We start from the raw sequence: 24,203 nt of genomic DNA, 5'->3' as shown, positions 1-24,203 counted from the left end.
CTCAGAAAAAGAGCAGAGTGAATAAAATATGGCGTGAACGTTATCATGCAATCAAAACTGCAGGAGAGATGGAGAAGCTGTACGAGGAGACTTGCAGTCAGTGAGACAATGTAGCCATGTAGGGAAACGTGGAACTGTTAAGTTAGAGTGCTTTTCTGACTGACATTTTCGTCTGAATGTATTTGCAAATACGTTCCAATATTTAACTATGTTTGAATGTTCTTGCAGACTGAATGTTAAATGTTGTATTTTTTCCTCATAATGCCATGAGGTGAATTGATTTTATCACCCGCATACCCCGTGACATCATGGGAAGAAACGCTGAGTGAAAATCATGCTCTGCAGACAAAGTGTACTGAATTTAACAACATATTAGTAATTTCAATTAAATAAATAAATATGCATCCATTATCCTAACCGCTTATCCTCACGAGTCTGTTCCAGCTGTCTTCAGGCAGTAGACGTTCAGGGTAGGCTCTAAACTGGTTGCCAGCCAATTTCAGGGCATGTAAAGACAAACAATCATTCGTGATTTACATATAGCGTTCAATAAACTACCGTACCCCTGCATGTTTTTTGTATGTGGGCGGAATCTGGGCAGGCATGGGGACAACACGCAAACTCCCCACAAGAAGGCGACCTCTGCATATACACTGTGTGTGTGTGTGTGTGTGTGTGTGTGTGTGTGTATATATATATATATATATATATATATATATATATATATTAGTGTCAATTTGTTAGAAAATAATTAAGTTTGTTATGTTGAGTAGTTGTACAATGACAGCGTAATTGTAGGTGTGTTTTTTAGACGCCTCAATCAGCAAGCTGAAATGATTCAGATTGATGGCACGGTATGCGCTGATTATTTATTTATTTATTTTTTTTAATAAATTTCGAGACATTTTATCTTGGGTTTGAATTGTAACAATTCTAGATTATTTTGTCAATCAATTTTTGGGCACACCTCTAATTAATTGTAATCCTGCATGTCTCATATTCCGTTTTTCACTCAATATTATGACCTGTCTGCATTGTTTCAGCTCACACAGAAGTATACATTGCAATAACACAATTAGAAAACTATTCATTGCATGAAAAATGATGAATGACAAATATTAATTGAGAAGAATGTAGGACACTCTTATCAATGTCTTTCCAACCGCTTCATTATTATGCTTTATTTCAGAGTTGTAAAATCCCACCGGGCGGCAGTTAGAAGCTGCATAACCATCCACAAGCAAAAGAAGTTTGGCACCAAGCAACTAACATTTCAATAAGAGCATACACTGAAATGCAGGCCTTACTCAAATCTGACATGAACCTTTTGGAGTATCGTCAGAGGCACTATGCATCACCTCTTTCTTTTCTTGGCCTCCTTTCAATCTCCTCTTAACTCCCGTTCCTTATTAAACTACATTTCACATCCTCCTCTTCATTCCCATCTCCTGACTTCCTTTTCCACCCTTCTGTTGCCTGCGGATTTCACGGACGTCGCGTTAATATGGATCAATCGATACCTTCAGTGTATCAACTGTCCAGGGATGGTCCACGGACTCAATGGTGCGGATGGTGGGGGTGCGTTCTACTGTGTGGGAGGGGAAAATGTTGCTGGACAAACACAAGCTCATTGATTGTCTCGTTGTGTGTGCGAGTCCCCTGAGAAAGCTCGGGGCAAGACTGACAGGCTCTGAGTTGAGTCTGGGGGGATCAGTTTGTCTATGTGTAAGTGCAAATGTGAGGAAAGAATAGAAACCAATGTAAAGAAGCAATGATTTAATCAGACAAAACTATCAGACCGGAATGCAGGGGCCACTCCCAATATTCTTCGACTTGTTTTAAAAAATAGAAATTGATCAAGCAGGCAATTATTATATAATTATTGGATTATTTGTTATTTTGAAAACATTCTGCATAAAGGTTTCCTGTTAAAGGCAATAAGGCAAATAGTTTAGAATTTTTCAAGATTTTAGAGTGGTTTCCAAACTTAGAGCCGAAATAAACTGATCAGTTTCAAAAATGTCGATAATTAATCATATGATCACAGAAATTTTACACAGAGCAGAAAGTGGAACTAGTTTTGCTTCTAAAAGTTTTTTTTTTTTTGTAATTTATAGCATATATTTTTTCTTTTACATCTTTTTGGGATAAAAGCCACATTATGACAATAGTCCCGCGCTAATTATGGGGATTGTCTGAGTTTCTGATTTGTACGAAAATAATGCCATTTTGTTTACTTATTTGTTACTTTGTACAAAATCTATTCTTGGACACATCAAATACAATGTACATTTGGTGAATATCAGCATTATTTTTTGTTGCTATCAAGAGGAAACCTTCCAATATCTAAATATGTTTTTTTTTTTTTTCAATGACTAAGTACTATTGGTCAGTCCCCACATGAGTGTTAATTTTTCAATTCCACACAATGCCAACAATATGCTAAATGTACAAGTACAGTAGAACATTGGATAACAAATCACTGCTTTTACAAGCTTTACTAGTTATGTTTTACATTTGAATTTTAAATTTCACATGTTTCGTTGTTTAAACCATCTTAGCCTGGATGAGCAGATGGATCTATGCTTTGTTTCTCTTGCCATCATTGAGTCAGTGTGTAACTTCAGTGTGTAGTTCAACTGTGTCTACTTTGAGACTTAGACTACTTTTGGCTGTAAATGACAATCCCTTTCCCCCTAACAAAACGCACGCCTAAAACTCCGCAGCCTACAAAGCTGTTTATTTATTTTTTTATTTATTTTGGGGGACTCCTCTGCCCACACGTACACACACGCATATGCCAATTAAAATTCTAAAACTGAAAAAATTTCTGATTAACATTGCAGTTTGGCAGTATGTATGATATATGTTTGTTTTGTGGAAGTGTTTGTTTAAAAAAAAAAAAAAAAAAAAAAAAAAAACTTGCCACAGCATATAATGCTGCTGTGGGTGCTGCTGAAAGTTACGCTTCACATTTGGAACAATAGCCATCTCGCTCTTTGATTAACGTGGCAAAAAAAAGACAAGTTTCCCGGGAGGGTTTTTTTTTTTTAGGGTTATACACTGTTGAAAGAAAAAACATCTGGCTAAAACTGTGATGCAATTTTTCAATTAAACTTTTTTTCAGTGGAGTTGCTGTTCTCTAAGAGCACTTAGTCATTTAATGTTTTATTTCTTTATAAGGAAGTATATTTTCACCAATTTTTATAATATATTGTACTGCACTGTACTGTACGAGTACACACTGAATAAAAATAAAAATAAAATGTAATTTGAAATAACTTTTAGTTTGGAATAGAAAAATTGCATTTCCATTCATTTCATTAGGGTAAAGTTAAACCAATTTACAGAGTTAAAGTGGAGCAAATTACATTCATAACTTGAGGTATCACTGTGCATATGAAATTTAAAAAATTGTGTACATAAAACATTGCGCTGTGATCAAGCAGCAAAGAGGAGAAAAATCCTCCAGAAGTAAATTACGACTTACACAACCATCTTCTAAAAACAGTAAAACAAGAATTTAACCCGATACATATCATATTGTATAAAGTATGAATAGCAGTGGTTTTTGCATACTGTTTGCAAAATACGTGTGCTCTGGCTGAAGCTGAGAAACCACTCAGAACCTTCGAACTGTACGTTCCAAGGCCCAATGCCAGTCTCTTCAGTAAGTACATATAAAACCTTTCGTACATGATCTGTTCATGATCCATGTGCTCTCTTCACCGGCTTTCTCGCTCTCTGCCTCCTGTACTTTAGTTTCTTTAGGATGGAAAATCCATATGAGCTGGGCACAAAGACCACAACATTATTATTAATACAGCTTAGCATCCATCTAAAGGGGTTTATGATGGTGAAAGCTCAACATGCTGACATCAAACACAAAATGGAGATGTAATTCAGCAAAAAAAAATACACACACACACATTATATATATATATATATATATACACACACACACACACATACATACATATATGTGTGTGTGTGTGTGTGTGTGTGTGTGTGTGTGTGTGTGTATATATCGCTCATCACTCCTGACTGGCTTGCAGCAAATGTGCTCACGTCACTCCATTCTCACAGTACGCATACAAACCCAGAAGAACACACACCCCTCAATAATCAGCTGAGCTATTCACAGCTCAGGGCTACACACAGAATGAGCACATTCATCACATGATTGGTGTGGAGGCAATCTCATACTTCATCAGTCTATTCCTATTTCAAAGAGAGAACAGTGAGTGAGCGCGAGACCTTTCCGAAAAGCCTTCCAAAATAAATCTGAAGCAGCGTCAAGGGGAGCGGGACAGATACGTTTTGCAAAATACATAGGTGACATTTTGACGGCTAACTACTTATGACTGAAAGAGACAGCCTCCAAAGATGAGCTAATAACTGTCAATTCAGAGAAACTGAGTTTCAATCTGGTGTACAAAGAATAAAATAAGTAGAGGACAAGAGGGAAAAGTCCTCTCAATTTCATGTGATGTATGACATTAAGGTGCAAAAAAGGCCGATGGCTCTCATTGGGTAACTGCATGAAATCAATGGCAGCGCTAAGCATGTGGAATAGACTGTGACTTTAAAACCCCTGAATGTGAAGGAAGCTGGAACTGTCTTCATAAAACACAATGATTACTGGATAAGAGGTTGAGGGCAAATGTAGGCAAATATAAATTGTGGATCTGTGTGGCTAGAAATGGGTCTAACATTGACTGAGAATATATTTATTCATCTCCAGCGGCCTCATTATCTCTCAGTGTCCTCGTGCTATTACACAGCATTTTTAAACCGGATGTACCTTTCACTAGAATGTTTTGCATTGCTCATTTTTGGTTTAATCCTGACATGTCATCCATTTACAGAAATATACACTCCTATTTTCCAAAAAAATGTATGGCAGATAATGCACACACAGCCACAAATTATTGATGAATCAAATTGTGTTTTATTTCTTTCTAATGCATACTGAAAGAGTTTTTGTTTATTAATGTCATTGATCTTTATTCAATCATGAATTAAGCAAAAATATAGAGATGTCCAAAATCTTATTTGAGAAAGTAAGATAATGGCTACAGATGGCAATTTTTATTTCTAGCGATTTGGCTTTAGGTTCTGTCAATGAATATTGCAATATTGGCTTCCCATTGCTTTTATTTATTCAAATAATCCCCAAGTCCTAAAGAAGAATAACTGAGCCATGTGATCTGGTCTTTGACCGTCGTGAAGCGAGAAGGGAAGCCATGTGAGTTCAAATGTCAGTGGATTGGACGAATATAGCAAAGCCATCTAGACCAATAATCCCGGAAAGTTTTAAGACAAAGTAAAATGTAGTGAGATGTAATTCTTTGACCTCTGCACCCATCCATTCATTAAAATTGAATGCGGCTCTGGTTTATTTTCTGCGAGGTAGAAGATGGCTTCCTGATTTGCACCGAAAAGGTCTGAAAAAGAATAATAATACGCTAGCAACAAACTGGTTTCCAAGAATTTAAGGAACTGAGCCCTCTCTTATCCACAAGACTAATCTCTAAAGAATATCTGTTACGCCACAGTTTCAGGTTTCTTAGTTCGGCATCATCCTCTTCAGTTGTTTGTCCCCCCCGTTAATGTCACCTTTGACAAATGACCCATTAGTGGACATTTAAAATGACTAAATAAGAATCAAACCACATATTGATCCGTTCACCAAGTGACCACGTAATTTCATTACTTCAGTAGCTACAGCTGCTAATGACTTTCATGGCTTGTTGTTTTTCCCCTTGCTCTATTTCTCCGCGGACCAGCTACGACTTCAAGGTGAGGGTGGTTGTATTTTTTATTTTTAGAAATTGCTACTGCTTTAGCCAATGAAAGCGTTTCCGACCAGCAAGGCGTCATTTACATTCAAATGAATCCCATCAAACGCCAAGCTGCATGTTAAATGAGCGGAGAGTTTGGCTAGCTGTCATCGCCGTCTTCTCTGGAGACGGGAAGAAATGAGGCAAGCAAAAGTTTGTGACACGGTGAAAGTAAATTTGGGTGAAGTGGGAGTTTGGGATGGTTTGAGTTGTAGCAATAAACTCTGCGTATTTGGAACAGAAATGTGTTCCCAAGTACACATTATGGTGTTACTGAGCAATTTGCACACACACGGGCAGGCAGCATATCATTTTGCATTCATTCATTGATCACCCTTATGCTTCCACCAGAACAATCATCACTATGGATTCTACCAAATCAATATTAGGGCGTGAGAGTCAACCAGTGGCATCTCTATCAATGTTGCACAACTGAAGGGCGGGGGAGGTGGAAACCAAACAATTCGCCTGTGGCGCTATAATTGCATAGCATGTCAAAAACACGAATAAATAAATCAGTGATTACTTGCCTTTGTGCTGCCGCACAATTATTGAATATTCATGTAGGTAAATGCATTCATGCAAGACTCTCATGGGTTTTAGAGTTTTGTCTTACCATTTTCCCTTCAAGTTTGCAATAAACATCCCTCTCGCTCTCTCTCATACACACTCAACAGAAATGCTTTGAAGTATGTTTCACGCTGTTGTGCAAACAAATTTGAAAGCTCTCCCATTATTTACGTATGATGGTCATCATTATTTTTTTCAACCTCTACATAATTGGCATACAGAAATTTAGAATCGATTGCAATTGAGTGAAATGTATTAATTCGAGATTCCCGTTAGGGGGATATTTATGGGGGGTAACTCATTGTGCCATTTACCTCACTATTGTTTCAGTGTGATCACATTGATCAAAACACTTTTTGACCTGCGCGCTTTCAGAAGCGTGCCAATGTGTACAAAGAAATTTGACGCATTTACAAATACGTTCAAATGAGTTAGAAAATGTTAGAACTTACTTGAAAGCATAATACCAAACAGAACGGGTAATAAAACAGAAATCGATATGCTTCCTGTCGGCTTCCATCCTACGCGATGTGCTATGACATCACCATTCAGCCTGTTCAAAATTGTCAAGCTCGTGTTGCTTGAAAGCAGTCTTGTCTATTTCCCATGGCTTTGAGTTTAAAGGTTTTTGTTCTGCCTTTCAAGCGAGATTCATTTAAATTGTTCGAGCCGACTCTCGTTATGAAGAAATGCTTTTATTTTGTTGCGAGATTGTGATCAACGTAAACGAGAACGTGATCAAATCCGTGCCAATCAAGACATGTATTAAATCTCTACAGGGGCAACACCTGTATGCATTATGTCGTTTATTTAAATGTTAAGGTGATATTTAAAAGCTAAATTGACGTATGATGTTTGTTTAAGGCAATTGCTGTCGAGTTGTCAGATAGTTTAAGAACATGGCTGATTTGAGTTACCTTCTTCGTTTTTTGTTTCACTCTGCTGATGTTGACGCCAAGATGTGCATTCAAAGCTACAAACTACTATGAGGAAGTCTTGCATCATCACTTCAGTTTAGCTTGCTGTCAAGTTGCGACTAAGCTTTTACTCGTTTGTGAGGACAGTACTGTACAGTTTGACTTCGCTGTTAAGAAATAGACTTTATTAAAATAAATGAGAAATGAAATGACGATTTTCCATACAGAACATAAAAAATGGTCCGTAATCAACACAAAACAAAACTTCAGCATGCCCACAAAACAAAATAAAATAAAGCTAAAGAAGATACAAGATACAAAACAATGTATGCAAACTCCAAATTGATTCACAAACACATATTATTCACATACATGCAACTGAATGAAAATATTGTCTCTACTGTACAAAATTATCTGCTACAAACAATTCAGATGCTCCTGATATGCTCAGAGATGAACCACCCGGCGCTCACACGAAAAAGTTCATATTTATATCTTGTTTGACATAAATACAGTGAGAAATATCAATAGTTTTCATTTCTGCAACAACTTAATGTAATAAAAATTCAACGGACAAAAATTCCCACCCTTACTATTAATCAGAAAATATTGACTTTGCGATTAATCATAAAAACATTTAACTTATTAAAAAGATTCAGCTCATTTTTATACTTCCAAAATCATCTTTCTGGCTGGATCAAACCCATTTGTGGGCTAGAACCGGCCACACACACACACACACATATGTAAACATTATTTTAGTCTTTTGAAAATAATCCACTTCATTTATTAAGTCAAGTTCCAATTCCCAAGTACTGTACAAGGGAAGACTCAGGTCATGATTTTCTCTGCGCAAACGTGTCTATACTGCACTTTTGGGGTGGGTGTCATCAATGTAGACGTGTGTGTCATGTACAGTAATCTTTCTGATGTACATGTTGCTGGAAAAAATTGTTGCTTTTCAAAATAATTGAACTTATGTTTTTGTCACGTGCCTAGAAATCTATTCTTACAGTTGTATGCAAAGGAAAGGTACACTTTGTCTAAACATTTGACTGTCAATAGGCTTTACATACCTTCGCCTGAATCTCCCACAATGATCTGTTTTGTTTTGTTACACTGAGGTGTGCTTTCATCCAGGTAAAAATACAGCAGCTGAGCTTTTATGTAATAAGTGGCCAGGCCTGTGTGCAATGTGGAGGAAAAAAAAAAAAGTGCTGTTGTGTCGGCGTGTTTAAAACATTAGTCTGTTTGGAGGGGAGCTGCCTCTTTCTTCTAATGGGCAGCACGTGTGACTCCTCACTTGTCAGCTGTTAGCCTCTTTTTGCCTTCCTCCCCTAGCGCCTCTCCTACACGGTACACACGCACATTCATTTCCTGTTTTCATTGTAAACTCTGTCTTTTGTGGAAAGGAAGGAGGAGGCGTGTTTGCTAGCCATATGGCAGTGCCAGAGGCGTCCGGAGCAGATGTGCTTGGCATTGGGGCTCTGCTCCATCAGGCGCATGCCGATACACAGACACACACAAAAATACACAGCAACACACTTATAGCATATGCAAACTCTAAATAACCACCAAAATACAAACACGCAACTACTTATCATCAAGTCCTATCTCAGTGAAGCAGTCAACTGACTATATTTATAATTTTGATTTCCGATAACCGCATGAGTGCAGTGGCAAGCTAGTAGGTGGTCCTCAGTTTGCAGCATGTTTTTTTTTTTTTTGCAGCCTGAGGGTTAGGCACAGATTGCCTTTGGAGCACTGACTCAGCTTTTATGTTTTTTTTTTTTTGACATGGGTATTTTGCTGAGTAGTATAAGAATGAAGGAAGTGTCTACTTTATACGTGCTACTGTACAGTAAAGTTGGTCTTTCATTCCTTTTGATTGAAACCAGAATGTAAATTTGACAAGTGTGCAGAATGATAAAGCTTTGCTGAGCCAGCGAACAGAATTAGTTAGAACACACCACCATGTTGGTCAGTACCTCAAAGTGCTTACATCAAATCAGGCCAGAAGACATGGGAACTTAGATAAACACTTTTGAATATATATATATTTGAATATATATATATATATATATATATATATATATATATATATATATATATATATATATATATATATATATATATATATATATATATATATATATATATAAATAAAGGAGACAGAGGAGAAGAGGCACTCAAAGCTAAAAATAGTAAAACTGTTTGTGCTTAAAGTCTAGAAAATCATCACAACAGAAAGCTGATGCCACATTTCACATAGTTCACCAATATTTTCAATGCATTATTAAGCATGAGTAATGGATTACAAAAAAATGTCACATGAAAAGATGAATGAAGCCTTGGATGTAGTGGAGGAGAAAACAAACTGATTTTTTTTTAATGGGATTAAAATGGCTTTTGTAGGTTATTAATTTTGTGCGCTTGTTCTTCTCCAACTGATAACATACATCACTTGCCTGATCATCTTTCATGATGGAGTCAGCAGAGAGTAGCTGTCCACAAAGAGCTTGTTAACTTTTGTGTTACCATAGCCCAAAAAGTTTGGTAAAAATGTGGATGTACTGTATTTGTGCGTGAATGTTAACGTATGACAGCTGGTAAGAGAAAGCCACTGACTTCTCAGTCAATTTAAATACAGTTTGACAAGACAGATCATGCATACACTAAATAAATGTTATTAGTCTTCTGGAAAGGATGTCAGATGGCAGGCCCAGAAATAGAAAAGTAGTCTCGATTGAGGGACAGATGCACTAAACCAAAAAAAAAACAGAAAAAAATCACCAAAAGGCCACTGCCTATGAACGTCAGAGATGTTGAAATTAAATGTACTGGTCAAGATCTGGCTTTGTAGTTCCTGTTGTGCACACACCATTAAGCATTCCTGTCCGACCAAATGGCATCCTGCTGTCTTCACACAACAGCGCTGGCATATTGCTTTGTTCAACAATTTATCTTTTTGATTTATTTGGATGCTTGGCTTATGAACATGTTAAAATATAACAATTGAATTTATTTAGCAAATCCGAGATTCATTGAATTAGTTTTATCAACGGTATTTTTCAAACATTAAGAGACACTCGCTTTGATTTTTCTCAAAAATTGACACTGCACATTAAAAGTCATTGCATCGTATATATGAATGTTGGCTTTTCATATCATAATTCAAATTCCTCCTATTATAATTTCTATTATACAGTATTTACATACTGTACATATGATTTTATGAGTATATATGATTTGTCATATATATATATATATATATATATATATATATATATATATATATATATATATATATATATATATATATATATTTATTTATTTATTTTTTTAATTATTTTAACATTAAATAAAAGAAAAAGCCATTCAAGTCACATCTTTTCAGGGTTATACAGGTTATACAGGTTATTCTGAATCTGAAAAAAAGCTTTAAGCATATCAGCGCCTTGAAATTAAAAAAAAAAAAAAACATTATGTCAATCCTTATTGAAACTAGAAACATTTTAGAGCAACTGAACCATTTGAAGTGTATTAATCTGGAACAGTAACATCAATATCATAAATATTTGGGAACGGCTGCACTAGAAAAATGCCTTTGTCATTTGAATGTCATCTATAAAATGTACCAAAAAGATAATTGAGTGATGTTAATTAATTTAACTATGTTTAAATACTTGCCTCTGCTAAACTGTTAATATATTGGTTGTGTGACGGGTGCCATCAAAGGATTTCACACAGGTTATCATACGAGCAAGCATGACCACTGCTGAGAGTCCGAGGTTGTGCAAGACCAAAACGCCCACGAGGCCCATTGCCTCTTCGGCAGCCCTTCCATGTTCAGCCAACATTTGCGGGGGAGTTTCTCGCTCAAAGCTGAGCTCAACTGTACTGAGAGAGGAGCAAATCAGTTCATCAAATAACCCAATTGAGTACGACACTACACTCCTCGAACCTCGTGTACCTCCAGCCATCCTCCTAAAAACAAAATGCATAATGCTTGGTAAGCAAATTTGCAGCGACATACTTGAATCTGCTGTGAATATTTTCACTGTACGGTAACCCCTTGCTTAAGTCTATATTTAAACATACTGGCATTATAAAAAATACCTTTCAGCTTGATTTTTATGTATTGAGCTGCCACGCCCTTTGAATCATATGGTTCATTCGCTGTTAGAGTAAGAATGATTAGAAGATTGAACTTCCCTTTCAAATTGTCTGAAAATATAATGGAGAAAGAAAAGTAATCGGAGTTTCAGCTGAGCTCTTTAGAAAAAGCTGCATCTACCTAACAATGCATGTGGAGAGCATAAAACCCCAGTAAACACTATGTACTATATCGAGCCTTGCTTCGGAACAATTATTAGACACATTCATTTTATGTGAAGTGCAGGCACTGCACTGCAAGCCTCAGGCCTCCGATCACAGGCGACTGTTACTTCTGTCCCATGTGAAATTAGGCAATCACAGCACTGCGGATGTGAAACAGGAGACTAATGTAACAAAAAGCATTGCTTTCAGCAAAATTATTTAACCAATCAATGAGAAAGCAACCACCTCCCAGCCTCATCTTCAGTGGTATAACTTTCAGTTTTTTTTCAGTTCGACTCATTCAATTTGATAAAGACCATGTTTTTTTATTGAACTTTTAATACAAAGGCTAATCAATTTAAACCAGTTTCAGACATGAAGCATCCATTGTAATAAGCCATAGCCACACGTCGCGTTTGTTCTCATAATTCAAGTTTGTCCGGCTTCACAATAACTGAGTGAATGTGCATGGTGAAGGTGAGCAACACAGGGGTTCAAAGTGAAGATAAATCGTTACAAGCCCTCATGCTTATTAGATGGAATCACCTGCTGAGGACCTGCTGATTCCCAGCTCTAGGTGTCTGCCAATGTTTGGGGTGGGGTTGCACTTCAAATCACTGTTTTCATGAGATTTTAGAGGACTACAATGAAGGTAGAGGAGATCAAAGGACTTTCATGTATACACAAACTCGAGAGTGCTGAAATACAATCAATGCAGACTTACTAGACAATTAGTGCAAGGCGGTGCAGACAAGATTACCCCAGGCTAACTGATGGTTCCAGGAATAGGCACACCAGTATTATCTTCTTGCTCTGACTAGAGGCTTAGACTGCATTTAGGTTAACTTGTTCGTGCAGACATTGGAGAGAGTGTCAGGATTTGTCGTTGACCTGCAGACACTAGAGAAACTACAGTTGGAAGGACAGTCAGACTGCACATCCAAAAGACAACATGGGGTATGTTCAAGGCAGTGAATCGGCCCCAACTGGACTGTTTGAATTGTTTTAGTTATTCTGACACAACATTAGAGATTCAATAGTTTACCCCAAGGGAACTCTGGCAAAAGGAGTCTACGTTTCAACTGATATGTTTTACGTAGATGAAGCTCACTACTTTTCCAGCAGGTAAAAGGGCTTAGTATATGATGTGCATCGTTGCGAACAAGTTGTGATTTGACTAACGAGCTTGCACATCCACAAACAAGCTTGAGATACTTTCCTCAAATGACATTTCTTTACATAAATGTACAACCACTAACAAGGAAACAATACACCATAATGTTACCATACAGCACAAAATCTTTTTGAAATGCTTTGCATGTAATAATACATAATAATGCTATGTAATTTAACCATTTAACCTTTTATTGGCCGTTTTGGGTCGATAATCTAAACAGGCAAAATCGGCCTTTGTTAGGCAGGCATTTTTCTCTTTTTAAGTCCTAAACAGGCAAGAATTTTCAGGATTTTTGAGAAATTGAATGGTACGTTAGAATTTAAGCAATAGCTGTTATGGATGCTTTCCGCCATTTTGCCTGTTTAGACTATCAGCCAAAAGCAACTGATGTGCCCAGTAAAGAGCTAATGTTTTGATCACTTCTAGATGTCGCCTTTTCATGCAATCATTTTCTAATGGCTGCACGACCACGTACGCCAGTGACAAATCAACCGTTCATGGTAGAATATTGTGCACCGCATGCTGTATTGAGTGGGATGCAAATAAAATCCAATATGAACACTCTTAACCTTGAAGATGCAAAGATCATTGCAATTGGCCCTTTATTGCATGCAACTTTGTCCAAGTGACGTCAGTTTTTTTTTTCTCAAACGAATTTTATCATAATTATTTGTTAAATTTGCAGCAAACCTATGAGGACATTATGACATTGAATTATGTAAATCTCTTTGTCTCTTTTTTCATCTATCTGGATACCAACTTGAACAAGACTAAAGTAGATTCTTTTGGGCTTCGTTGGGAGAAGCAGCCATGTCACCCAGTTAAAAGGGACTCCAGGATTACAGCTGCGAAAGACCAAAATTGCATCTCTTGCCAATCATGTCATCTTACTGGCAGATCAGTATGCATGCCAGGAAGTTAGATTTGTATGCAGACATTGTGACAGGTTTGCCAAACATGTGCTTTGCCAGGAAATAGAATTACTTCACAGAGGCATTATATGAGGTAGCTGAGGAGTCTTTTTTTCTTTGTTGTTTTTTGGGGGGGGTTTCAGGTCTTGTTTCTCAGTTGTCATTTTTGCAAAGCAGCATGTTTGTTTTTATGCTGTGTGTAATCTGAGTAAGCATGTGAACTGTGTTTAAATCAGGTCTGCCTGTTTGTGATTAGTGTACACTGAAGTAGGTACTTTATGGTTTTGGACATTGTGTCTAAGTATTTGTGTGTGTGTGTGTGTGTGTGTGTGTGTGGGGGGGGGGGGGGGGGGGGTAGTTAAGTTTGGGTATGCATGTGCTGAGCCATCTGTTCGCTGCTTTATCAGTAGTCTTCCAGTACCCAGGCTTATCTGTGCACAAGGGTAGTGCTGGCCTACTTTAACCTTCTGCTCACTCACTTTACCCATTCAAGCACAATAGTTTAATGTTAATCACTGGTCGCCAGCTTTCTTTCAAAGTGGTAGAAGTCATAAGTAAGCTGCGGAAAAATATCCGTTCCATTCTTATTGTCTAACCCAACTGTGTGCACTCTGTTTTGCAAAGTTTGCAAGTTTTTGACAGAGGGCTTGTTCATGCATACCTAATCAATCTAAAGTGGTCAGCTGTAGCACTTCTAAACAGGCCATCTTAAGTCTCATGAGGAGAAAGTCTGAATGTGCTGATTCTCATGTGATGGGGTGTGACCAAACAGCACAAGTAAAGTCGTCAAAGTCTCTCTCATAAAGATACACGCTAAATATCTCCGTGCCATGCACTTAATGCGTTATTTGTGTCAATTACATTAAATTATCTCACTAAGCCTTTTCATCTTTGGTAAATTTGAACTATTTTTCGGTAAGTACTGTGGGAGACTAACGTATAAAGACTAGTCAAGTGAGTTCTGTTAGACAGTGTTCTATGTCGCTAATAGGTCAACTAGGATGGGCGGGGCAGGCAGATGAGAGAAAGGATGAGCAAGAGATTTTTAAAGCTCTGTCGATGGGCAAATGTTTGGCGGGCAGCCTGAGTAGTGTGGAGTGCTGCACCAGGAGATCAGTGGAAGGCATAGAAAGGGATGTAAATAGGCAAAGTCACGTGAGCAAATCATTGGCAGGCACTGAACTGACATCATAGTTTGGGTTTGGAAAAAAAAAAGAAAATCGTCAAAACTCACGCAATGAGAATGCATTACTACAGATGAAGAGACTTTTTTTTATTTAGGTTTTAACTTTAGAACTGCTCTTGCCTTTAACGTAACTTTTATACATTTTAAAATAATATAAATTGAAAAGGAGCACCATGTTGTCTTAAGACAAAATCTCTTGATTAGCTTCATTTAGGACAGCAGAACAGACCAACAGTTGCTTCTGTGTGAAACAGGAATAAAGACCTTTTTGTGCTATTATACAATTGGTGATTGATTGTATAAATAGGCTGGTCTAAAACATTTGGTGGATCATTTCTCCATGTTTTGATAGCTTTTTGTAATATGAGTGTAGCTACTAAATAGGTACAGTAACTGGTGGTTGGCTGGCAGCCAGAAGTAGAGCCACACTGCCCAAAACCTTGACTATGATCAGGGCAAGAATGATGCAAAACGGACGAATCCATTATATTTGAAAACTTAGATTTAGTCGTTGCTTTTCACGATTGCCTCACATGTACATCCACTATGGCACCACCAATAAAAAAAGACAAAAACCCTTTGGCGTTATGGGAACACATGGTACGTCTTTAGCATTCACCCTGTGTTTTACCCATAACTTGGGACGACTTTACGGAAACGTTCAAACGATGAGCAATACCTTTGAGTGATTTTGCAGTATCCGCTCATTCCATATGAATTTCTTCTAATGACTTTGCAGGACAGTGAATAGCAAAGTCAAAAATGTTTACTCCACCTCCATAGTTCCTCGCTTCTGTAGGATTCCAATCCTGGTCAAAGGATAACACTCATTTTTAGTCCCTTGGCCAGAACTTTTATGGTAACCACGAATCTCCGCTACAGCAGTACAAAACTCAGATAAAATGGGTGAAATGCATCAGGGAGGGCATATGGTGTAAAATCTTTGCCAAGTGAATCAGTTTGCATATAACAGCATGCAGTATATCAACAGTATTATATATACATATATTACGCTATCATCCGTCATAGTTTATTACACTTTGTTCTAAAAATGGTATAGATCATGTCAAGACTGGACGGGAAAATAAAGTGAGGCCACACGTGACCTATTTTTTCCGTCACCATGCTTCGAGTTTAGTGATGAATTGCCATCAAACAGCTGGGTACACAAATAGACCACCTGAGTTTCACACGGATATCGTCGCCTGTTGGTTTGCATGATGTATTACATCATGGGCAGTGACAACACAAATACAATTCACCATGAACCACCTGGGACAGCATTTTGGTCGTATGCAGCCAGAGATGTAAAGAGCAAATATCTGTTGATTTGTTAACATCACGTACATACAGTATGTTTGTCCAAAGACCAATGTTATCACTCAGTATGGACACTAAAGTAAGTTTCTATTTCAAGTCCAGCATTTCTCAAAGGGTGCAGATTAAACTTGGAATTGGAACAGCGTGGCCAACTGTTACCCCTCGAGCAGGAGATTGATGCGTTTTACGCTCGATCTCTCGTTGCTCCCAGACTCTTTTCCTCCCTCGTCCATGGAGGTCTCATGCTCACACAAAAGGGTGGTGGTTATCATGCATAAAAAAGGCAAAAAGTTGGCTACAATAATTATTTTGTGATTATACTGTAAACGTAAATAGCTGTACAAATATTTTTTGAAAGATAGAAGTTCACAAAACTGTGACAAGCTGGCTCCTTGCATAATCAGAAAAGCTGTTCCGAGTAACTAATAGAAACGCCTGGCTTTCAATTTTGCACTTATTACTTCCCTAACCCCTGACCAAACCTCTCCCCCCACCCCTCTGCTTCTGTGAACCACAAGCCCAAAGTATCAGTGTGTGTTTGACAGTCGATCGAGTGCATTGGCGCTAGGGACTCATTGCATCCACAGTATCAGGTGCATATGATCTCTTTGAAATGGAAAAAAATGAAAAGCATCAAATTAAAAATGTAAGAATAAAACTACAATATGAATATAACTTGGTAGGCAGTATCTGTGTGTTTGTGTGTATGTGGGGGATACAGATGTAGGTAAGAAGGTAAAGCACTGGGATCTCTGTTCTCAATTTCATCATGGATGCTCCTTGAACATGACCCTCATAAGCATGAAGCATTTCTAGTATGGGTTTACTGATTGTCTGTTGTACAGTGCTCTTTCATGCATTAAACAACTGTTTTGACACTTGGCTCCTGAAGAAACACCGGGTTTTCCAAAGGATCTTCAATGTTGTTTATCCCTTCACTCCTCAAGGGTGTTGCATTGCCTGCAGTGTTGGTTTCAATTTGGCCTCCATGGAAACACCACTTTTTCTCTTTTTCTCTGTTTTTCCATCCTGACTTTCAACCGGTGAACATAAGTTCAAACAATGTTTCACAAAAGTTTCACATAAAAATACCTTTTCCTTTTTGATGCATCAAAATATTTGAAAGATGATCAGAAAAAAAAAAATTATATATATATATATATATATATATATATATATATATATATATATATATATATATATATATATATATATATATATATATATATAATTTTTTTTTTTCTTAAGACTGTGTTTTAACAGAAAACAGTTAGCCTAAGTGGTGAGTACATAATACCAGCAGGGTCTGTTACTGTCCTATGACAATGTACATAATTCTGCACACACAGCCCCTGGCAAGAATAACCTGGCAGGAAAGTGCTCCATCACAAGCGCGGTATAATAATCACAGTTATGAACTAAATAAAAAAGTGATGATGAAAAAATATAATTCAACAGTTTTAGAAACTTATTGGTCCACCGTTTGACTTTGAAAATGTATTAAATCATGCAATCAGTCAAGCCATTTTCATTGCTGCTTCTCATAACGTCAAGATAGAGAATAAACATTTAATTAACACAGCATATCCTGGGTTTAAGGTATTTCTACTTAAAAAAAAAAAAAAAAAACTTTAACATTCTGTGATACTGGCAATATTCTCAGTCCTTGAGAGAAATAGCAGAAGAACTGGCAGCATCAATCTGTATGCACAAAGATGAGGCAATGCCAAGTAATATTGTAGAAAAGCCCTTTGTCATCCTTGCTGAGTCTTGCATCCCCAAAAAGCTAACCAAAGGTCACAGGTGGCAAAATTACTAGCTGTTGGTTGTGATGATCATGAAACGATTTTCCATTTACAACTTTACACGTCTATATAAGCAACACAGTGCATTCTAACATGTGATAGTAGATTATAACACATTTGCTTCACAGGAACTATGATATCCTTGGGTGTTCAAGAATGCGACTCCCAGCCACTACCTTTCCCATTCCTGGATTAAAAAAAAAAAAAAAAAAAAAAGTGGGGGTTGTTGCATCAGGAAAGAGCCTTCAATTTAAAATGAGGCCTTGGCTACCTTACCCAAAAGAGTTTTTCAAAAATCTGTTGTCAAATTAGCCTTACAGTTATTGTAAATTTCATAGAATAATGCCTTAAGGGAAGCTTTGTACTGTAGAGCAAGAAGCTCCCTCTGCTTGCTTTCTTTCTTTCTTTCTTTCTTTCTTTCTTTCTTTCTTTCTTTCTTTCTTTCTTTCTTTCTTTCTTTCTTTAGTCTAGTTTTTTGTGCTTTCTTTCTTTTGTTTTTTTATTTTTTCTATCTTTGTTCTATCTTTCTTTTATTCTTTCTTCCTTTCGTCTTAATGGAACCTCATTACCTGTAATGAGGACATTGTTTGTCGGCTTACTATATGCACATTGATTGGTACAAAGGAGTCACGGCGGGGTTGACATTTAAGCAGAATGTCTTTAAGTAAAAAGGCTTGAATAATTTATGTGTTTTCATGACTATATCAATGATGAGTGGTTTAGCCAATCTCCCTTGTGTCAACAGTGAGTGTGTAGAACATATTATGTCTTACTGCGGGAAAAAAAGCATGGGAAGTCCAGCAGGCTGGATCCAGACCAAAATAGCAACAGGCAGTAAAAAAAAAAAAAAATTGACATCCCACAGGCGAACGTAAAATACCATGTAGTATAGGAACTAGACAAAAAACAAACAATCCAAGACCCATATTTAGTGTGTAGTGCTTGAACGTTTGGCTAAACTCCCACATGCTAATAGCAAGATCAGCTTCAGACATCATCAGTAACAAAGAGGATCAACAGGACATGATCAATTATCTTTAATTCTATCAGAAGCATCATCCCCCTCACAATCTTTTGATAAGTTGGCGTAATTGAGGGTTTCGGACATGGCTTGTAGGAGAAGACGTAACTGAGTTTAGGCTGTAATTTCTTTAGCTGAACTAGAAATAGGTTGTTCATGTTCATATTTGTCTTTGTGAGTATGTTATATCCGACAGCTGTGCTCAAATGAGCAAACCAGCTCCGTAGATTCTTGCTTTCTTCGAAAGGGTAAACATTTGCATGATATGCACTCTCAGGAAGATGGCACGTAATACAATCAAAACATATATGTATTGTGTGTGATGCAAAAACACTTTGGCAATTTTACACTCGAGGGATTGATGTTGTACTCACCAACTAAAGAATTCTTACTACATACTAATACTATCTAGTATTTATTGTTGAGAGGCTGAAATTGAAGCATTACGATCATTTTAAATAGAAGGCTCTAAACGATTACTCAGTTATTAAAATAGTTGATTAATTTGATAATTGATTAGTCAATGGATTCATTTTGATAGCTCTAACATGTGTATTTTAAGACTATCCAAATATACACTACATAATGCTGTGTTTTACGGCACTACCTTTTCTGTATGAAGACACTGATGAATTTCTGCCTCGCCCCGCAGTGAGCGTACACGCACTGGACGTGATGGTGTCACAGAGCAGTATCCAGGTAGCCCGAGGCCAAGCAGCCGTCCTGCCTTGCTCCTTCACCACCAGCGCCGCTCTCAACAACCTCAACATCATCTGGATGGTGATCCCACTGTCCAATGCCAACCAGCCAGAACAGGTGCAGTCATTTACGCACACTCGCTCGCCCACAGCCAAGTGCTTAATGCTCAACGTAGTATTTAAGAGAAGAAACAGTGACTTAATGGGGTGATGCAGAGAACACAGCCCAGCAGCGTGGGGAATAGTTGAGATTATTCTAACTCACTTTCCAATGTAACCTCATTGCATATGCCTCATGTGGATGGCTCCTTTCACCTTGACATCATGCAGTCCAAACAGGTACAAATGATTCCAATGTTCATCTGTAGCAAGGTGTGTTCAGATACAGTAAAGCCTAAAGAGCATTTCTGAGAACAGACATAACATTTTATACGGTATACACAACAAACACTTATGGTATTAAGTCAATTTGACTCACTCTCCAAGTTTTAAGTCTGATGATCTATTTGTGCAATGTACACAGTTTGACATCCAGCTAAAGCTTAATTTTGAACAGATTGTATGCCAGACTTACAAAGACTGACTTGATCCCATGACTGCAATAAAACATGCCCAGGAGTAAAATAATTAGCTTCACACATTAGACATTCACCACCATTCACACGCAACACATCGTCATTCAGTTTCAAGTAAAGTACAAAACGCAATTGTCAAGTCTACACCTATGTTCAGTTACGCACCCTAAAAGAAGATGTTTATGTTCACAAAGCATATTTTACAGCTGCACAGCTTTAAGTATATATTATGAGTAATAATTGAATGTTTTGCCTTTGAAAAAGTGCAATGTCTCGTCAGTATTTGGAAGAGAACGTGGTTCAGATGTCAGCAGGGTAGCATTTTTTCGAATTTTCCTGCTGTACAACATTGATTTGGTAAACGGAAAGTTTCACAACAATGCTTTCCTCTATCAAGGTTTACTGACATCTTAGTAATTGGTTCTAAGATGAGCTCATAAAGAAGTAAAATAAAGGCAGTGTGCAAAATGTATATTATAAAGGAGTTGTTTTCATAAGTTGTTAAGTACCTCACTGCTACTATAACAATGTTAGGCGCACATCTTGCTGTTAACTCATTTAATCCCAAGGACATATTTTATGTTATAATATTTTAAGAGTCTGGGCATTCAATCCAAGGTACTTCATTATATTTTTATTTCACATGTTTGGTAAAACAGGGTCTAGAAATGGCTTGGAATTCAGAATTAAGTAATTAATGAATGTAACTAAATTAACTAACTAAGAGTACGAAAGTAATTTTATATTTGAAGTACTAAGATAATGAATTACTTCAATTATTAAGAACTAAAACAATCCATTATTTTTGGCACTTTATACTTGAAGTATTAAGATAACGAATGAATTAAGACATATTAAAATAATCCATTGTTTTAGGTACTTTGGTATTTAAAGTACTGTATTTAATAAATATATAAAGTAATTGATTACTTTATTACTTTATTCATTTACTAACACACATTTTTGACATTACATTAGATAAACACTTGAAAAACAAAAACAAAAAAAACCCCAAAAAGATATAAAGTAAATGGCATTAAATATCTGGATTCTTAAAAAAAAATAAAAAAATATGTCTTGGGGATTCAATGAGTTGATTCGGTGATCTGCTTCACTCGAAATGAATCTGTTACCACATATCTGAAATAAGTCAAGTGATAAACGTGTAACCAGCATTCATTCAAAGCTAAGGACTATTTTAAAACCAAATTTGTGTGCATAGACTCTCTTTCGGTGCATCTGAACGCACCTTGAGGATATAGATTTATACAATGTGTAGCTATTAGTTTTTCATAGATGTAGAGGTTGTGAGTGTGACCTTGCTCTTAAAAAGTCTGTCAAGCAAAGTTTTTCATTCAAAGTTTTTTTTTTGCTTTTCATACATCAACATACCGAAAGAGAAGAATACTGTGGTCTTGCATTGCAGCGTTAGTTTAAATTCCTGCTTCCTCTATTCTCTTTTGTATGTATTTTTCTCACCTAACCTCGCTTACTCCCACCTTAACTTGTCCTATCCTTTTCAGGACTTATGTGATTCATTTTTAACTTATTTAACATGGGGCTGCCGGCCACACAAGCTCACCTGCCTCTCCTCACTTTGAACCTCCGCTGGTCGGCCGTCCAAATAATATGATTATCTTCTGCACTAATTACCTCATGCCCACGACAGGCTCTATATAGCAGCTGTTCACTACACATAGAGGCCCACACACATACATGCGGACGCACACACTAGCTACAGACTGGCTGCTGGTCCAAAGTGCAGCACAGATCTGCCTGCATCCATGCATATCTTATATACATAGATATAGTGTGTTCACGCAACACGCAGAGACACAAACATGCATGCAGAGTGCTCCAGAGACATGAGAAATCAGATCCATGAATTCATACAACCAAATACTGCATACACCGTTATGTTCGTATAAGCTCAACAAATGTAGTAAACGGGAAAGACTTAATGTGAATGTCAGCTGCCGTCAGCTGATGTCGACTGCCGCTAGATTCAGTGTCTCATGCAGCATCTTTGCCTTAGATTACATAATATGTACTTTAGAAGTATGAACACAGTGTAACACAACTTTTTAAGTGCACATTGGCACAAACAACAGACCCATGCAATGAAGTACACAAGAAGAAACAAGCACTTTCAGTTCTTTGTGTGAATTTGCGTGGGGGTGGCGACAGTGCTAGAACAAGGTCATTTTGGAGAAAGAGAATGTCATAAATGATTACAGTTGATGCTAAAAGCCATTAAGAATTACTGAACAGAACTCTGTACACTTACACACCCTCACAGCCGGCGTTAGCACTCTAAAAAGCGCTCTTGGACCACTCAGCTCTCGCTCGGTCTTCTCAAATTTGAATACCATGTTGAGATAAAAAGCGACAGAGCTACTTATTGAGCTCTGTTACACGGTAAAAGCACGAGAAACGTCAGCTCCTCTCAAATAGCAAACTTGGCTCCTTTGGTGTTACTTACAATAATATTGTTGGTGTGCTTTGCTTGATGTTGTGAGTTTTCATTCGGTCGTGTGTTTTTGTGTTGTACAGCCACCAGTTGGTAAGGGTTGACTCCTCAATATACTCTAGTTTAGGATTTGAACTTGAAAATTAATTTTGAAAAACAGTGCCGATTGCCTGTCGACAACTCCTGTGCTTCTTGCCTGAAGTCAGATGGAATAGGTTGTAGTTCACGCACAACTCGAGTGAACATGAGAAGTAAAAAAAAAAAAAAAAGAAGAATAGATAGATATGGATAAAATAAAAAACAAAAACAAATGAATGCCCATTGTTTCTGAGCCTTAGATCTGGTTGCTGTGGTATTCTTTTAAATGTCATTAGTTAATTCATAATTAATTAACTGAAAATTAATTCCAGTCTGATAATCATAATGTTGACTTACCAGTCAAGAGTTTGTGGCTATCCTTAAATTGGCTTACAAAGTAAAACCTCTTGCAGTGGACCCCCCCCCCCCCCCCCCCCCCCCCCCAAAAAAAAAAAAAAAAAAAAAAAAGCTGAGTAGCACATCTATTGAGTCCAATAATGATCAGCATCAAGCTGGAGTCTGACCTCATGCATTAGTCACTGGAGAATTGAAGGCAAAATGTCAAAAGCCCTCTTTTTTTAAACAATAATCAACCTCAAAATGGCATGTATTCCCCAGTTGCTATTAAAAATATACTAAACATTTTTCATGATATATTTAGAGTCTAACCATGAAAGTCATTTAACCCAGCCAAGCTATTCAAGGGGGAAGAAAAGTGGTTTTAATTGTAGAAATGACACTTAGTAATAGATGAAAACATTTGAACTGTGTTCCTCGATATTTCCAGCTCGGCATCATGTTCTTGTTTGAGGCCAAAAGGGTTATCAGGAAGCTTCATTTTTGCTTAGAAGTTCAGATTTAACGTTCGTGCACGAGGGCACCTTTTTAGTCTCCTCTTGGATAGCTTCTTTTACTAGCTGCTAACTGTTGTTACTACGCATTATTAACAACATTGCATGTGTGTATGTGTGTGTGTATGTATGTTGTCTGTATGCACATTAGTGATTGATTTTATAAACTGATGTTTGTGAGCTGTATCTGTGTTGCAGAATTAATTACTCCTTCTCATTCGTCAATTAAGAGTGTTGAAAGAATATTTTTAGCAGCTGTTTGAATCCAGAAAGATATAATTGTACAGTTTGAAGTGAACTGCTGCCCTGGTTATATTGAGGTCAGTGATAATCTGTGGTGCAAAAATGATGTTAATCTGTAATAGAGAACATCTGTCAACATATTTCAGATGATCAGATTTTGATCCTTATCCCAACCTTCCAATCCATCAGAGGATAAATTTATGGCATACGCATAGTAA

At 37.2% G+C, this 24,203-nt stretch overlaps 1 protein-coding gene across 4 annotated transcripts in view; it reads left to right on the top strand.

The window, feature by feature from the left end:
- The window catches only part of igsf11 (immunoglobulin superfamily member 11), a 97,177-nt gene that overhangs the window by 56,147 nt on the left and 16,827 nt on the right, over positions 1-24,203 (top strand). For all 4 annotated transcript variants that reach the window (XM_088427032.1, XM_088427033.1, XM_088427031.1 and 1 more), the window contains one exon: positions 19,723-19,886. In XM_088427032.1, coding sequence (XP_088283158.1) covers positions 19,723-19,886 — 164 coding nt within the window. The remainder of the gene's footprint in view (positions 1-19,722; positions 19,887-24,203) is intronic.

Source organism: Hippichthys cyanospilos, chromosome 11, assembly GCF_059441005.1.
Source record: "Hippichthys cyanospilos isolate Australia breed blue-spotted pipefish chromosome 11, RoL_Hcya_1.0, whole genome shotgun sequence".
In the NCBI taxonomy this organism is placed as follows: Eukaryota; Metazoa; Chordata; class Actinopteri; order Syngnathiformes; family Syngnathidae; genus Hippichthys; species Hippichthys cyanospilos.
This window is presented reverse-complemented; position numbering and strand designations above follow the sequence as displayed.